The sequence below is a fragment of the Meles meles genome, chromosome 13 (assembly GCF_922984935.1).
Source record: "Meles meles chromosome 13, mMelMel3.1 paternal haplotype, whole genome shotgun sequence".
NCBI classification, from domain to species: Eukaryota; Metazoa; Chordata; class Mammalia; order Carnivora; family Mustelidae; genus Meles; species Meles meles.
In genome coordinates, this window is record NC_060078.1 from 56,596,502 (window position 1) to 56,615,000 (window position 18,499).

The window sequence follows — 18,499 nt, forward strand, 5'->3', positions numbered from 1 at the left end:
GCATTTTCTTTTACCTGGACAAATAAAGAGCAGCCTATATGTTGCTCAATTGTGGTTTTTAGAAACTAGGTGTATAAAGAAGTTTTGGATTATAAAGTGATTCCTGTTGTAAAGTGGTAAGGAGAATAGCTGAATTACAGTGATAAAGATTAGAAATGGTATAGCAAAGTATTAGAGGAAGCTTTTTCAAGCTTTTGATATATGTAATTAATTGATATATGTGTAATTAGTGTTCATTGAAGTGATTTCTGATCATTTCTAATGGCATTTTTATTAAAAAGTGAGACTGTTGTTGGTAGTTGCTCCAGATTATCTTTTAGTTAGTATTTTTGTCTTACTTCTTTGGTTATCTAATGGCATTTTTATTAAAAAGTGAGACTGTTGTTGGTAGTTGCTCCAGATTATCTTTTAGTTAGTATTTTTGTCTTACTTCTTTGGTTATCTATTTATGCCTTTTGGTCCAGTGTTTATAATTTTGGAAATTTTGTTGGTACCATAGGCTTCTTTATTGGCTTCATTTGTTCCCCTTACTCAGTCATGCCACGTGTTTATAGAACATTTTTCTGGAAACCGAATTACTGCTACTTTGTAAATTTCAAAGCTATAATTACTTGTTCTTGCCATTAATCCATTCTAAACTGGTGGCCGGATCAATATAGTAGGTTTATAATTTGGCATCTCATAAATGATTCATTTTAATGAATTTTGAATTGACACTTAGTTCTCCAGTTATTATAACTTTAAAAAGGACTTAACTCCTGCTAATCCAGAATTTTCTTCTCTGATTCTGTTGATACTTTGGAATTAATTCAAAGACTTTCTGTGTTAACAAGGTGTCAAAGTCAGGGAAATTGCATAAGGGAAGTGGAGTGGGGAAATGGAAAATGAGTTAGCTTTCTGCCATTTCTTGAGTTGTATAGTTCTTAGATTTTCCTCAAGAACTGTCCCTTTCTCTCACCATTCATTTGTATTGAAATGTAAAAACATACCTACATCATATGGTGTTAGATTTTGTCGCCGAAAAGAGTACAAAATCTTTTTTTCTTAATAGAATTTACTAAGTGCGGTAGATAATGGTTCTTGTATTCCGAGTGTACACGTTATCATCTGCTTCCACTGGTAAGCATTTAGCACAGGATTTTATTAATCCTATTCAATTTACAAGTTAGTGTACTTTTTGCTGTTTTTGGAGGAAATGATGTATCAAGCTAGAAATGTATCAAGCTGTATTTACAATTGAAGGCTTTTTTCAGACATTGGTGGAAAAAAAATGTTCTAGAAGAATAGTTAATAGTTTAAGTCATGATTTGGTTGGAGTGCAGCTTGGAAAGAATGAACCCGGGAAGTCAGCAAAAATATATATAAAACTCATAAGGATTAAATCTTGAGTCTGAAGCTTTTTTATAGGCATGTAAAAACACTTGTTTATTGACTAGTAGTTTCAAGATGTTAATTACGCTCTCGGCCAGCCTTATTTAATCAGCAATGTGGAGCGATAAGGGATTACTTGGTACTTTAAAATTCTGTCAAGTTGGTGTTCTAGCTAGATCACTCATGTTTTCATCTGGAAAATCATAGTAGCAGCCTGAATGCCGTTTAGGCCTCATTTCACCCCTGAGTCTATTAGATGAAATCTCCTATTAAATGTGAGACAAATGCACTATAATTATATCTGTTCTAACATTGGGAGATAAAGTAGCAAGCCTTTATTGAATAATAAGGTATAAACCTTAGGATTCCCCTTTGCATTGTAGCATTTTCTAAAGGAAAAACAAGTAGATTTGGATCTCATTTTTTAGTTGGCTTTTATTTAAAACAGATCTGCTTTTTAAAGTTTTTATTATGAACTGTATGAATGTGATGATACTTCTGTAAAAATTATAAGGTATGTTAAGTTTAAAGTATGTTGTTTATAATGTCTGTTTCAGTTGTGTGCAGCTAGTTCTGTCTTTAATGTTGGAACAACAAAAAGTATTGAGGCGATCATTGGATGTAGTCAGTCTCAGAATCAGTCTTTAAGAATGCAGATGCCTGGGTCCTATACCAGATCCACTGAATTAGTTTATAAGCGTGAGGCCTGTACATGCTGTGTATTTTCAAAATGTAACAGGAGGTTTTTTGTTTTGTTTTGTTTTTCTTTTTTCATATTTTTAAAGTTTATTCAGTAGATCTTTTTCTAGTTGTGGCAGAGACAAAATTTACCATCTCAACCATTTTTAAGTATCCAGTTCAGTAATGTTAGGTATATTACATTGTTGTGACCACAGGAACTTTTTGATTGGCTCCCCCTTATTGACTAAATACTGTCCCATTCTAATCTTTCATTTTTTAAAATGAAAAACATGGAATGTGGGGAGTTTAAGGGACTTGCCCTCCTCACATAGTATGAGTTTTTCTTTAATACTCATAATTCTAAGCCATTATATACTTAGCTCTGTACCACTTTGGCGCTCATGATTCAACCTTAGAATGAGAGGTTTAATCTAATCATTTTCTTTTAGGTTTGCTTATAACTTAATTAAATCTATCTTATGAAACTGCCAGTTAAGAAATTACATTAGAAGGGGCGCCTGGGTGGCTCAGTGGGTTAAAGCCTCTGCCTTCGGTTCAGGTCATGATCCCGGGGTCCTGGGATTGAGCCCCGCATCGGGCTCTCTGCTCTGCAGGGAGCCTGTTTCCTCCTCTCTCTCTGCCTGCCTCTCTGCCTACTTGTGATCTCTGTCTGTCAAATAAATAAATAAAATCTTTTTTAAAAAATTACATTAGAAGCTTTTATAAACTTTATTGTTAAATAGAAGTTGGGGTTGTTGACTCAGTGGTAGAGGAAATGAATCTTGAAGAGTAGGTAAGGCATAGAGAGGAGAGGAGAGACTATCCCAGGTTTAAGAGACAGAATTTGGGGGCACCTGGATGGCTCAGTGGGTTAAAGCCTCTGCCTTCAGCTCAGGTCATGATCTCAGGGTCCTGGGATCAAGCCCCACATTGGGCTCTCTGCTCAGCGGGGCCTGCTTCCCCCTCTCTCTGCCTGCCTCTCTGCCTACTTGTGATCTCTCCCTGTCAAATAAATAAAATTTAAAAAAAATAAAGTTAAAAAAAGACAGAATTTGATGGGCCTCATTTAAAATCCCAGCCCTTCTAATTTCTTTGTACATGATTTTGAGTAAGTTATTGAAACTTTCTGAGCCTGGGTTTCTTATCTGTGAAAGGAAGCTTATACCCACCTGCCTCAGAGATTTGCTGAGGCTCTAATGAGATTCTGTATGTAAAGATAGTGCTGTGCTGGGCTCTTTGCAGATACTCAAAAAATGCAAGGAGTGAAAGCATCTGGCAGGAGTTAGTTTAGTGTGAGGGATAGGGAAGGTGAGAAAATCAGATTGAAAGTTGTAGAGGGAGTCATTTGTATTGATTAGAACTTTGAAAGAGGCAGGTGAGTTTGTAATAGGGACACTGCAGTCAGAGACCTAAAAGTGTTGGAACTGTGCTAAAAACCTGGAATGCTGCTTTTCTGCATTTCTTGGTCCTGTTCCACAGGCATATTATCAAACTATTAGTCATTCTTTGTTTCTTTTCAAAGACTAGACTAACAGTTGTTTAGAAAGTAGAAGAGGTTTAAGATTAAAAATTTCGAAGTTGGATGGAATTTATCTGCATTTCTATTGTACACTGGGTTTTTTGTATAGTCAAGGTTGAAATTTTACGTGCTTTGAAGACTTCTCTTTTTACGTGGTGGTAGTTTGAATAACAGAATATAAGAGCCAAGTGTAAGAGTGGTCATGTGTGCGTGCATGTGTTTAATCCCAGACCATTAGTTTTCTAGTGAAAGAATTTGGGGACTCTTCTGCCAGTGATTAATGATTTTAGCTATACTCTTATCGAGGTTCTGAGCATTTCAAACAGATCATAGCCAGCACAGTTTAGAGGTGTTCATTCCAGCATCTATTAAATCAACTGGAAACATTTTGCCAGGAAAACCTGGCAGTGTAGCATTAGCTAGATAAAGATAAATTAAGAAGGAAATAACCAGGATAGCAGATTCTTATGAGGTGCTAGGAATTGGTACGTCTTTGTAGACCAGTTTTTCAAACTGGATCAACCAGTTGCAGCCCTTTGTTATAAGCTGCTTAGTGGGGCCTAACAAGCATTTTAAAAAGAAAAGAGAAAAAGCACATAGCATATAATAAGAATAAATACTGTTTCATTGAAATGTGTGTGTCATCATAGTGCAAACTGAGATGTGTACTTTGTCATTTTGCAAAAGGTATTTCTTGTTCTGGTTTGCAGTCAAAACTCTAATGTAAACCATACCTTTCATCCCAGTTATTCTGGTACCTTGGAAAGCATGCTAGCAACCTCCTATGTGCCTTCAGTTAAGAACCTATACCTTTTACTGTCTGATCTTCAAAACTCCCTCCTTCTTCCTTTCCCTGCCTCATTGATTTGAGTTCATGTTCATTGGAAGATTCTTTTTTCCTATGTTGTTTTCTCTTCCCTTGAAAAATGTCTTTGGGAAATTATTTTCACTACATAGTAATTTATTTGGCTATGTTATTTATTGCTTGCTTACACCTGAAATTACCTGAGCCCCATGTGTTAGGCAGTAAAGCTGTTGAGTTAAAAAGGACAAAGTCCTGGCCTATACCTAGAGAAGGTTCAGAAACCAGTGGAGAAGATAGCCTTGTCAGCCATTACGCTATGACGCCACGTAAGTGCTATTTAATAAAAGGTAGAAACAAACCGTGGGAGTAGAGTAAGAAATTCTGACACAGCCCCCAGGGAGAAGGTGCTAAGGAGGATGGAGTATGAGCAGTGAGAAGTTGACAGGTTTTATAGGTTTTATGCACACACACCCCCCCCCCCCAAAGAAAAGGTAAAATCAGGTGCACGGGTGGCTCAGTCAGTTAAGTGCCTGACTCGATCTAAGATCGGGTCTTGATCTGAGGGTCGTTGAGTACGGCGCTATGTTGGGCTCCACACTGGGCATCGAGCCTACTTTATTTTTTACTTTTTTAAAAGGTTTTATTTATTTGACAGAGATCACAAGTAGGAAGAGAGGCAGGCAGAGAGAGGAGGAAGCAGGCTTCCTGCGGAGCAGAGAGCCTGATGCAATGCGGGGCTCCATCCCAGGACCCTGGGATCATGACTTGAGCTGAAGGCAGAGGCTTTAGCCCACTGGGCCCAGGCACCCCTGGAGCCTACTTTAAAAAAAGGAAAAAGTTAAGATCGCATTTGGACTTTAAGAAGATGGCAGTTGGGTAATGTGAAGCAAACTCTAAAATTAGGAGAAACTAGTGGCAGGGAGCTTAAAATACAGTATTCCCCAAGGAAAGTTGGGTCTGTTTAGTTGAGCTGGATAGTGAGGGGAAGCAAGAGGAAACGGAACCTTGGGATAGGGTGTGAGGTAAAATACCTAAGTTGATTATGTTGTGTGTGAGTGTGTACATTTAGTTACATTTTGTCTTCAATGTTCCTGAGCAAAGACTTAAAAATACAGATGATTCTGCTTAGTTCATCTCACTCCAGCACATCTCCCAACAGTAGACTTGAGTTTCCAGAGAGGTGGAGTGGAGAATGATGATGAAGGACTTAATTCCAAGAGCACCCCAGAATGGTAGATACAAAAATGCTTTGCTTATCCCTATACTTTAAATTTTTAAATATTTTACCTCCTCTAATATTCACCTCATGAATTAAGTGACATTAAATTTAAGAATCCCTTTTTAAGGTTTTAAAATGATCTAGTCTTTAAGTGATTGCAGTTAATTAAGAATGCCTTCATGATTTACTATATGACAACAAAAGTAGAATTTTCCGCTTTTAAGGCTTACACTGCTGATTTGTATGGTTTCAAGAATGGAGATTAAGAACCTCAAGAGATCATGAGAAAAGTTAGGATCTAGAAGATCTCTAACAATTACGAAAAGCTCAGGATACTATCAAATATTTATCTGCTGCTTATTATAATCTGCTAGTCTCCCTCTTCCTTTCACCCAAAAAGAAACAATATCTGTCAAAAATATACCACCCTGTTTCTGGAGAGGACAAAACATTTTTGTTGCTGGGATCTGTCATGTGAACTGTTAAGTGTCCTCTTGTTTGTTTCTGTGTCAGCCCCCCATGCCTCCTTTAGAGCCCCCTGTCCATACACACTGCCTTGCAAAGTGGTGGTATGGGTATTGAGTTGATGGTTGTTGTTATCACTCTTACCACAGAGGAAATACGCCCCCTCCTAATGGAGTCTTTTCTGAGTGCGAGGGAAGCCGTTCACAGTTCTTGGCTTCTCTTGGGCCTTGACACATGTTTCTTTCTCCTTGCCCAGTGATGGGATTTAAAAGAGCCCCACGATACAGTGTATTTCCTCTCATGTGGGGAATGAGCACCTGGTTTCTGCTTAAGCAGTGGCATTTTTCTAGTCCATCATTGTCCTGGTCATTTAAACTGGGAATGAAAGGGCAATTTTCCCGCAAAAAGCAATATAGATTTTAATCCTCTGACTAAAATAAAAAAGAAATAGGTCAGTCAGCTGGCTTGTCACAAGCTCTCATGTAATCCTGACCTCCTAAAATGTCAGTTACACTTGTACTATCTCTCTCCACTCTGGCTTTATAACTCAGGCCAGTGATATACTTTTTTTTTTTTTTTTTTTTTTTTTTTTCAGTTCAAAGTAGCCTGAGACAGAGGTCTGTCCTCTTGGTCTGAAATTATTATATTTTTCCTAAAGTCTATTTTAAAGTGTTTTCTAAGAATTCTTAAAGTACTCATTAGATGAATAATTTAGGTTAGTGCTCTCACCAAACCAGTATTTAGCAATATCACTTAGGGATATTTCTTCCCTCACTTCCAGGAACTATCACTTTTTAATTTATGTCCTCTAGTCCAAAATCCTGTGTCTTTCATAGCCTATGAACCTTCCCTCCTTTTATGTAAATTAACATCGAGGTTTCATGTATTTGGTCTTACATATATAGTCTTAATCTGAGATGATAGAAACGAAAATCAATGTGGTAGAAAAAAAAACTGTCAGCTATAAATGGTTTGGCAGAAGCATCTGTGAACTCATTATATTCCTAGAAAGGAGACAAAGGCATTGGACTATGGTGCTTATGACCCCTTGCTCTGACTTCTGTTCACCAAGTAACCTTTTGATTATAGTTTGGCTTCCGGGTACATTTGCCTATAGGGTGAAAATATGTTAAATAAGAATTTCCTTGGTATTTATATTTTTATTGTAATTTAAGAAATTTGACAATTTGGTTAAGTTGAAAAGAAATAGGAGCTACAAGCCTTAAAAGACTTCTATCCTCTTTAGATCTACTCTGAATAATAGATTTTTATCAGAGGTATTAAGCCCCGAGATACAGAAAAACTAGCAAATTATGGTTTCATGCTCAGTAAGCAGCCCCTGATGCATTTCTCCTTTCCCCCAGTTTAGATTATTCATAGTTTTTGGAATCGTTCTGCCCTGTTTCTAGTAAACTTGACTAGCCTAGGAACACAGTAGACTTAGAAAGCTCTTACTAAGGGATTGCATGTCTTGTTTTAGATCAGTAGTTCTTCATTATTTTTCTACTTTGCACCTGAACGAGATGCTATCAGCAATCACCCAGGGTTTGAAAATACACACACACCCTCCTCTGTGTTTTTCATCTCTAAGGGAATGATCATTCATTCTCCTTAACCGCAGTTTTGAGAAGTGCTTTTTCTAAATCCAAATCCATCTAAATTCTATTTTGGATTTCAGCCACCTGCAAGTCAGGTATTAAACTGCCTGACTAAAGAGGTCACTTTCTGGGGCGCCTGGGTGGCTCAGTGGGTTAAGGCCTCTGCTTTCGGCTCAGGTCATGATCCCGGGGTCCTGGGATCGAGCCCCGCGTCGGGCTCTCTGCTCCGTGGAGAGCCTGCTTCCTCCTCTCTCTCTCTGCCTGCCTCTCTTGCCTACTTGTAATCTGTCTGTCAAATAAATAAAATCTTTTTTTAAAAAAAGTCACTTTCTGTTCTGTGATATTATGATCTCATTTCTCACATTTCTTTGTTGCCTTTGTCTACTGTACCCTTTTTATGATTTCTCCTAGTTCAGTTCTGTGGAAGGAAAACTTGGTCGTTCAGTAGTTTAGAGGTTCAACTAAACTATATATGGCTTTTGGAAAATCACCATACTCCATACTGCCCACCTTCTCCACTCCACACACACATGTACACACAGTGGATGTTGTCATAGTACTTGGAATATTCCTGCGTCCAAGTATGTGACCCGCAGATGTGAAACAGCCAGCCAAGGGTAGATACATTTCCCAGTGCAGAGCAAGGACTTGTCAGCTGACCTATCCAAGCCCTTGAAACACATTTTGTGTGTTCAAAGGACCAGAAAATAAGGAATTAGGGAACATAATTTCAGATTATTGTCTAGCAAAAAATACAGCTCTTCTTGCCTTGAGGGGAACTGATGATGCATTTTTATGTTTTCTTGTATTTAAGTAGAAAAATCAACTCAAATTAATCTACATCTCTTAACTATTTGGTCCACTCTGTCAGGGGTTGTCTCGAGCTTTCTCTCCCTTTCTGTTTTCCCAGGACTGCCCTTCTCTGATGATCCAGACATCATGCAGTGTCTTCATTGATCTTTTGTATTTCGGTCATCATTGATGGTGCATTTGCCACCATGAGTTTTGTTGGAAGTTAGTAGATCTTCGAGAGACTACCTGAAACCATCAATCCCAGAGTCTAGACTCTTAAAATTGTCCTTTCAGCTCTCTGCCATCCCTCTTCTAATTTTATTTCTTTTAATTTATTTGATTATTTTTTAATTTATTTTTATTTATTTGACAGAGCATAGAAATGGGGAGCAGCAGAGGGAAGGGGAGAAGTAGGACCCTGGGATCATACCTGAGCTGAAGGCAGACACTTAACCTGACTGAGCCACCCAGGCACCCTCATTTTATTCTTTTACACTAAGATAAGCATTGACAATCCACCATTTACATTAACCATAGGAATGCTTTTCTTTGGGGACTTAAGTATTGCAGTATTGACCAAGTAGGGGAGTTCAACTGTGTCTAACCTCTGATCTGGAAAAACATCATTGAGTAAATCATTATAGATAGGGTTGTGAAACAACACCTCACTCTTAAACTGTACCTTTCAGAGTTGTTATGAATATTATCTTATCCTTTGACCACACCCTTAAGACTTAGGCTTTGAGCTGGGGATAGACAGAGTCAAAGTCATGCAAGCGATTTCTCTCGATTTCTCTCGGAGAGACACTCAGAACTAATCCAGGCAGTTGGAAGTGGAGTTTCCCTCTTATACAGCCCTACCTCCCGTTTCTCAGTCCCTGGGAGCTTACAGCTCTCTAGTGGTGAAGTATTTCTGATTGATAAATCATTTACTTAACTGTTACAGACTCTTGTTGTTGAGCAGGAAGACCATGAAATCAAAAGAGCGATTTTGAAATCTGTGATGAATTATTGTTCTTGTAAAGATCTTACCTCGTCAGGTGTGAGGGACATACCATCCTACCAGCTGTAGTCACTGAGGTACTACAGTGCTCCCCCTTTAGTCGAGTTGAGGGAATGGGCTGCAGGAAAGAAGCTTGACCCTCTCTTATTTACCTTCTTAGTGCCTGAGAGTGTTCTAAAACAGGGCAAATGCATATTTGGGCTCTCTCAAAGGCCTGAGACTATAGGAAAAAACGGAATAACTGGAAGCAAAGGTAAAGACTAGCTGTTTAAAACTCGGGCAGAAACTAGCCAGTTTTTTAAAAACTGCACCCCCTTTAAAAAAAATGAAAAAATTGTAATAGCATTAAATTTCAAGAAGTTGAGGTTAACTTAAATATTCAAATCGTCTGAAATTAAAATTCATCTAAACCTAAGATCTTACTGAAAAATTTTTAGAGAAAAGGTAAGAAGCTTGACAAGTTAGAGGCACAGTCAAAAGCGATTTTATTACTATAGTTAAAAGTTAGCTATTATAACAAGGCCATTTAATGACACTTGGACAAAGGTTAGTATTAATATGAAGGTTTTCAGATCCAAGTGAAGCTACCGGTCCAGTTGCCTTCCAGAACATCTCAGATTCAGAATTTTAGAAACACCTCTACTCCATGTGTAAGAAAAGGAACTCATGAGACACATACCTATTGTAACAATCTCCAGCCCCCAGCTTCATTCCCTGTGTTCCTATCTCAGCAAATGAAGCTGCTCAGGAAGAAAACCCAGGAAACATTCTTGATGCTTTTCTCTCCCCTCATTTTTGCTCAGAAAAAAACAGAAGAGCATGAAATGTGATCCCTGCCTTGTTCGTTACATCTCAAGTAGCTCAAGTAGCTTACATTTGCTTGGAAAGCTAAGAAAAAGACAAGTCAGTAAGAGAAAAGATACAAGATGTATAGAATACATATACATGATTCCTTATGACTGCCGATGTAGTTTGCAAACCACTATAGCTTAGGATTTCAGGAAGAGATGCAGTCACTCCAAGTGAAGTTTGTTTTGAGGTGGCCCAGGGCCTAAGTGATGAAGAGCTCCCCACTTCTTGCTCTGATGACCTGTGGTTCACCAGTATGTTCTCCCTGATCCTTTTTGCCAGAAAAACGCACCTACGAATGACCTTTTGTTAATGTCTCTTTCTTTTACGCAAGGTTGCCATTTGCAGTTTTAATCTTCTTGTCTCCTGGACTGCCTCTCTGATGCTGTTTTTCAACACCCGAATGCTATACTGCTGTTCTAGCTTAGCGTTTGGTGGGTACTGATGTTTCTGCAGTATGTGTGCCTTGGTTGTGAAGACCCCATTTCCCCTTTGTGTAGTGCTGTGAAACAGATTCATACCTACCTGTAGTTGTCTGTTCTGTCTTCTGGGACTAACTCAGCTATATTGCCACAACCATTGCTTCAGGGGTGGTTTCATGGCCCTTTGGAAATCTTACTTAGTTGAGGCTAATTAAAATACTGAAGCACTATTAAATTATTAAAATATAGAACAGTAGCAGATGTCTCATGACCATAAAAGAGGTTAGCTCTCACCTGTGGCTTAATTACTACTCAGTTTTTTGTTCCATGTGAGCATCACTTTAGAAGAAAGTGCTTTCTCACTTTCTTCAGAGCATTCTCTCCTCTTATTGGGTATACATCTTGATTTCATTAATCTGTAAGCATATTGTTAACCCCAAATACTAAAACCTACTTTCCAGAGCAAAGCCATAGGCATGGAGCAGTGTCCAGATTTTCACACCTTGGTGATAATTGTGCTTCTTAAGTTAGAGGGAAACATTTATCTCTAGTTTTTTTCTGCAGTAAGATACCAGAATATTTCTTTGTCTTTTTTGTAAAACTTGATCAACCTTTTTTACATTTTTTCATGTATTGCTAACGTGCACTTTTTTGATGCATTGAAAAGGCAGTGATATCCCACTTTATTTATAGTCACCTCTCTCAGAGACATCAGGAACACCTCCAAAAACCAAAAACTGAGGAAAAAAAGGGCATTGAGCATTTGAAGTTGTTAGGAAATCCATGTACTTTACTCATAAAACTGTTCCTGAAGCCTTCATTCAGAATCTTATTTTTACCTGAAGTAGCAGTCTAGCACTTGAAGTAAGGCTCGTAAACACAGCTGCTATTTCTCAGCCAATTATAAGAAAGTTTTTTTTTTTTAAGATTTATTTATTTGACAGACAGAGATCACAAGTAGGCAGAGGCAGGCAGAGAGAGAGGAAGGGAAGCAGGTTCCCTGCTGAGCAGAGAGCCCGATGCCGATCCCAGGACCCTGGGATCATGACCTGAGCCAAAGGCAGAGGCTTTAACCCACTGAGCCACCCAGGTGCCCCTAAGAAAGATTTTAATAACATACAGACTGCCAGTGTGACTTTTTGTATTAAGGGAGTCAGATTTACTTAATCGAATAGCCCCAAAGCTATCTATATATTTTAGTTCAGTATAATAAAACTAACAGCTATGGCACATGTAGGTGGCCATAAGCATCCAAGTTTTGATTTCATCATCTCGGGTCATGAGGTCGAGCCCTGCGTCCAGCTCCACACCAGGCGTGGAGCCTGCTTAAGATTCTCTCTCTCTCTCGGGGTGCCTGGGTGGCTCAGTCGATAAGCATCTGCCTTTGGCTCAGTTCATGATCCCAGGGTCCTGGGATCAAGTCCCATATCAGGCTCCCTGCTCAGCGGGAAGCCTGCTTCTCCCTCTCCCACTCCCCTTGCCTGTGTTCCCTCTCTCACTGTCTCTCTTTATCTCTCTCTCTCTCTGTGTGTTAAATAAATAAATAAAATCTTTAAAAAAAAAAAAAAGATTCTCTCCCACTGCCCCTCTCCCCACCCCACTCACACATGCTCTCTCTCTCTCTCTTTCTCAAAAAAAAACCCACAACAGCTAAACTTTACTAATAGTGAACATGGTAAGAACCCTGAGTCATTAAGAAAGAATAAACTATGTACAGAGGAGGATATAATTTTTAAGACTTCCATCAAAAATATTTTTTAGAATTTTAAATGTTTGGTACTTGAAGTGTAAACTTTATGTGGAAAATTCACTTTAGGTTGTGAGAAAGCATTAATGCACATCTCTGAGTTATTTTTTATTCAAGTATGTTTAATGTGACTGGCTGACAATAATGGTAACTGATTACTTTGTAGGTTTTCCTTTGTACTAATCCTAAGTGGAAGAGGGGGCACCTCTGTTAAGACCAAAAACAGTTACGTGTTCTGGCCAAGGTTACACAACTAGTAAGTGGCAGAACACTCACTACTGTCTTACAATACTGTATCCTGTTACACGTATTATGCTGTTGGTACCACCTGACAGACATAGCGACAAGGGGGGTGAGGAAGGCAGGAGGCCAGTGTAGGCTGTCCAAGGTAAGCTTTCCTGGAAAGGCACCTCATGGCTGGGAGATAAAGTCAGAGATTGAAGAAAAAGAATTAGCTGGAAGACACTATCAAGTAACATCTGTTTAATACATGTTTACTAAGCTGCCCTCAGTGCCCTGATGGTTTCATAGTCAGATAATAGTCTCCTTAGGGAGACTCAGGAAGAGAGAGAGAGATTGACAAGTTGTATAAACCTCCAGAAAACTGGATGGGGTACCTGAGTGTCTCAGTCGGTTAAGCCCCTGCCTTCAGCTCTGGTCCATGATCTTGCGGTCCTGGGATCAAGCCCTGGGTCAGGCTCCCTACTCAGTAAGGAACCCGCTTTTCTCTCTCCCTCTGTCCTTCCCCCTGGCTTGGGCTCACTTGCACTCTCTCTCATGAATAATTTAAAAAACAAACAAACCAAAAAAACCCCAGAAAATTGGAACTCTCCAACTGCTTGAACTTAGTAAAACCAGGACATCCAGAAACACTGAGCAGCCCTTGACAACCCTCAGCTGTCTGAGTGGGACTTGCTTTTAGGTTATTTTGAGTCTAATATCATCCTTGCCCGCCACCGCCCACTGTCCAGGTTAAACTTCAGAGTTGTCCTGGATACCTTACGGAAGTGGTTGTCTGATGTAGAATGACGTCTTGGGAAGTACTGTAAAATGCTTGTTGAAGGTCTAGGAGAATGTAGCAGGCGGGGCTTGACTGAGAAGACATCCGGCTGCCTCCTTGCAGTGACAGAACCTTGCAGTTTACAGTGGGATTTGTTTAGAGCCTAGGAATCAGCAATTGCTTGTAACTCCATCTGTTACTGTGTCTGAAATGTGAAATTACCAGTCTTAATTCTCATTGCCCCAGGAAGAGGGCAGAAGAATCCCTGCACTACTGTTTGCAGAATTATAAGTCCAGCCAATTAGTCATGCTGAGAAACCATGTTAAAACTACAATTTCTCTAAGTCCAAAGTTTGTGATGTAGTGCGTCTGAATTTTTGTCAATGTGGTGGACTGACAAAAATTCAGACGCACTGAATGACAGTTTAATAACAGGAATACCCAGGCCTAAAACAAAAGTATATGTTGACTGACTAGAGGTAATAATGTGGCCAAAATTTTATTTTTGGAAAAATTCTTATCAATGATATTTCTTCTCTATAAGATAAAAATTATTATGAATGATCACTTAAAAAGTATGAAGGATGTTACTAAAATTTGGGAATATATCAGGGCTGGCCTTATATTTTAATTAGGTAACTACTTATTAAATGAAATTTATATGGGCACTTAGAAGCAGTTTTAGCATGTCTGTTCATTCTCTTTATAACATGAGTAACATCTGGTGAATTTCATACTGTAAAAATGTTCTTCAGAAAATGACCATACTAATTTCTCCTTTCTCTTTGTCCATCTAGTGAGAACTCAGCAGAGGCGATAGCAGTAGATTCTAACAATCAGTCCAAGTCCCCACTGGAGAAGTTTATGGTCAAACTGTGCACTCATCACCAGAAGCAGTTCATCCGCGTCCTGAACGATCTGTACACTGAATCCCAGCCGGGCACTGAGGACCTGCGGCCTGATTCTGGAGCGATGGATGCATCCACTTGCAACGCTGGCTGTGCCCAGCTAGGCGCCAGACATAAGGAAAAGGATGCTGCATGTCTCGATATGAAGTCTCCTCCTTCTGTAGATTTGTTCGTAGACTCATCAGACCCGCACAGCCCTCCACACTTGACAGAACAGGCCCTGAAGGAGCCTCCTCCTGAGACAAACTCTGCAGATGGAAGAGAGAATGCCTTGACTATTATCCAGAAAGCTTCCTCTGAACATCCAACCACTAAACCTAATTCTGGTAGTTCAACGGATAGTTCCACTCTGGGATACCTCACCGCATCTAATTCTTCCTCATTAAGCTTCCACCACACCTCTAAGAGCTTGGAGGGGCAAACCACTGGACAGGAGCAAGACACAAATGTGAAAATATGTGAGGATGGGAAAGACCATATGCAGAGCTCAGCTTTAGTAGAAAGTCTGATTGCAGTGAAAGTGGCACCTGAGAATAGTGAGGAGAGCAACAGCTGTATTGTTTCTCAAAGAAATTCATTCAAAGCTTTATCAGAAGAGGCTTGGGACTCAGGGTTTACTGGGAATTCACCTAGAACTGCTGACAAAGAGAATGCTTTACTCTGTAGCTCAAAAACACCTCTGCGCCAGGAGTTAGAGTCCAGTGAACAAGATTCAAGGCCAAAGCAAGAGAACCATCTTCACTCACTAGGAAGAAATAAGGTGAGTTATCATTTACATCCCAGTGACAAAGGTCAGTTTGATCATTCCAAAGATGGTTGGTTAGCCTCCAGCCCCATGCCAGCTGTCCACAAAGCATCTAATGGACATTCACGAACCAAGATGATATCAACCTCCATTAAGACAGCTCGGAAGAGTAAGAGGGCATCAGGGCTGAGGATAAACGATTACGATAACCAGTGTGATGTCGTTTATATCAGTCAGCCAATAACAGAGTGCCACTTGGAGAATCAAAGATCAATATTATCTTCTCGGAAAACAGCCAGGAAGAGTACTCGAGGATACTTCTTCAATGGTGATTGTTGTGAGCTGCCAACTGTTCGCACGCTGGCCAGAAATTTACACTCTCAAGAAAAAGCAAGCTGTTCAATAGTGGAGCCAGAGGCAGTGGTCACTGCCAAGCAGACCCTCATACTTTCCGCCCCTGGACCTGCTGTGGATGTGCAGTATCCCAGAGAAGACGACCATGAAGAACCTAGTAAAGAAATAACCTCCCTCAAGGAAGGAGAAGGAGAAGCTTCCTCTGAAAAGGAATCTCAGGAGCCTGAGGTTTGCCCCATGACAAATAAACCAAATCCAAGTGGCTCTCCTAGGTCAGAGGAAATGACAGCCTCCAGCTTGGCGTCGCCTCTTCCTGCTCACCTTCCCGAAGAGGACATGCCACAAGGTAGCTCCATGGTCTCAACTCCCACAGCAAGTGGGGTGGCTTCCCCTGAACAAGATCAGCAACCAGTCCAACTGCTGGATATCAAGGAGGGGACTGTCATCCAAGACGGTCACCTGGTTTCCTTTGCTGAGAGCATTTCTGAGGGAGGCAGTGACGATGGGGTTTCTAGGCCTCATTCTTCTCCTGAAACAGTCAGCAGAGAGGAAGGTCCTCTGGGCTCAGAAAGTCAGAGTCCGCCTGTGGGTTTGGAGCCTCCCCTGAGCCTGGGAGAAGCTGAAGACAACCAAAGTGTCAGTACTGAGGCCAAGACTGAAGAAGACACTCAGGAGCTGGACACCTGCCCGCCCTTGAAGGAAAGCAGCACTTTTACTGATGAAAACCCCAGAGAAATTGAGGACAGTGAGGCAGCAGGTGGTACAGGAAAATCAGAGGGACAGAGCAGTGACGTAAAACTTTGTTCAGAAAAAGATACGTGCGATCAAAACATTGATTCACCTGAAGAGAATGTGGACAAGAAGAAAAAAAGTAAAAAACTCCCTGAGGCCTCTGACAGGTGCCTAAGGAGTCAGCTTTCAGATCCCCCCTCTGCCGATAGGTGCCTGAGAAGTCAAAGTTCAGATTCTTCCTCTGCTTGTCCTGAGATCAAGATTTCTAAAAATCCTGGTATAAAACGTTCTAAAAAAGAAGGGTGCCCTGGGGAGACAGCATCTGAGGGCCTTCTGGCTGACGGCTTCCATACAAAAGGTCTGGAGGACACTGAAAACCCAGGTGTTGATGAAAATCCCTCTGAGAAAGACACTGAGCAGGAGGGCGAAGGAGGTGGGATCATCACCAGGCAGACTTTTAAAAACATGCTGGCAAAAGAAGTCAAGGGGGAAGAAGGAGATATTTTCCCCAGCAATGATCCCATAACCACAGTGGGCCAGCCCCTGCCTGGAGAGAGACTGGAAATCTATGTTCAGTCTAAGTTAGGGAAGAAAAATGCTCGTGACCCCTCAGAAAGTATTCCTTGTACTTTCCCAGAACAATCAAAAGAGAAGCCAGAACCAATTCCCACACAAGATCTGGAGGAGGTTGTGAATGAGGTTGGCACTGAAAACACCCAGCGTAAAGATGGTGAAAGTGACCTGCCGTCCAGTGCACTGGGCTTATCAAGTAGTGGAAGTGGTGATGCTGCTGGGCCCCCAAAATGGGTACCAAGGCTTACAAGACTGACCTCTTCAACCTACAACCTAAGACATGCTCATTCTCTGGACTCCTCAGACACTGCAAGAGTGACTTCAGAAAAGGAAGCAGCACAAGGAAACCCAATACCAAAGGAAGATGAAGCTTCAGAGAGTGGAGATCCCTTAGATGAGGAGGATGTGGATGCCGTGGTGGACGACCAGCCAAAGTTTGTGGAATGGTGTGCAGAGGAGGAGAACCAAGAGCTTATTGCCAACTTCAATGCCCAGTACATGAGAGTTCAGAAAGGCTGGATCCAGTTGGAGAAAGAAGCCCAGCCAACATCAAGATCAAGGAACAAGTCAGATAAACTGAAGGAGATTTGGAAAAGCAAGAAAAGGTCACGGAAATGTAGGGGTTCATTGGAGGTTCAAAAGTTTTCTCCTGTTCAGCTGCTGTTTATGACAAACTTTAAATTATCTAATGTTTGCAAATGGTTCTTAGAGACTACTGAAACCCGGTCTCTGGTGATCGTGAAGAAGCTCAACACTCGTCTTCCGGGAGACATCCCCCCCGTCAAGCATCCTCTTCAGAAGTACTCTCCTTCCAGCCTGTACCCCAGCTCACTACAGGCTGAGCGCTTGAAAAAGCACTTGAAGAAATTTCCTGGAGCTACTCCTGCTAGAAACAATTGGAAAACACAGAAGCTCTGGGCCAAATTTCAAGAAAATCCTGACCAGGTGGAGCCGGAGGACACCAGTGATGTCAGCCTCGGCCCCAGTTCTGAAGACAGCATAGAGGAAGTCAAGGAAGGACGAAGTAGCCATCCTCCCACAAACTCACCTACCCCAGCCAGTACCCGGATCCTCAGAAAATATTCCAATATTCGAGGAAAGCTGAGAGCCCAGCAATGTTTGATCAAGAATGAGAAAATGGAAAGCCCGTTGGGGCAGGCTGTGGAAAGTAAACAGAGTTGTAAGAGTGTATGCATCAACCCTCTAATGTCCCCCAAGCTTGCCCTGCAGGTGGATGCAGATGGGTTTCCTATTAAGCCCAAGAGCATTGACGGAATGAAGGGAAGGAAAGGGAAGCAGATGACTGAAGTCTTGCCGAAAGCAGAAGTGCAGAATAAACGCAAGAGGACAGAAGGCGGCAGCACTCAGGACAGGAAGGACAAGGGACCGGTGGTGAAAGCCAGCAAAGACAAGCATCCTGATGGAACCACCAAAACCCCTGCTGCCAAGAAGCCAGCTGCAAGGGATAGAATCAGCCAACTGCCCAGAAAGACCTCCTTAAAAGAGAATAAAGTGAAGATCCCTAAAAAGAACTGCCCTCCCTCCAGAAGGGAAAAAGAGAATACAAACAAAAGACCCACACAGCCCCCTGCCTCGGAGGCAGGGATGAAACCTGCAAAGCAAAAGGGGGCAAGTGAATCCTCTTCAAGGCCACAGAAAGCCACCAACAGGAAGCAGAGCAGTGGAAAGATTCGGGCCAGACCCTTGACAAAAACC

General features: G+C 41.0%; 1 protein-coding gene across 14 annotated transcripts in view; it reads left to right on the forward strand.

Annotated features, from left to right (window-relative positions):
• The window catches only part of LCOR (ligand dependent nuclear receptor corepressor), a 142,723-nt gene that overhangs the window by 113,304 nt on the left and 10,920 nt on the right, over window positions 1-18,499 (forward strand). For all 14 annotated transcript variants that reach the window (XM_046027060.1, XM_046027061.1, XM_046027067.1 and 11 more), the window contains one exon: window positions 14,269-18,499. This exon is cut by the window's right edge and continues 10,920 nt beyond it. In XM_046027060.1, the coding sequence (XP_045883016.1) occupies window positions 14,269-18,499 (4,231 nt within the window). The remainder of the gene's footprint in view (window positions 1-14,268) is intronic.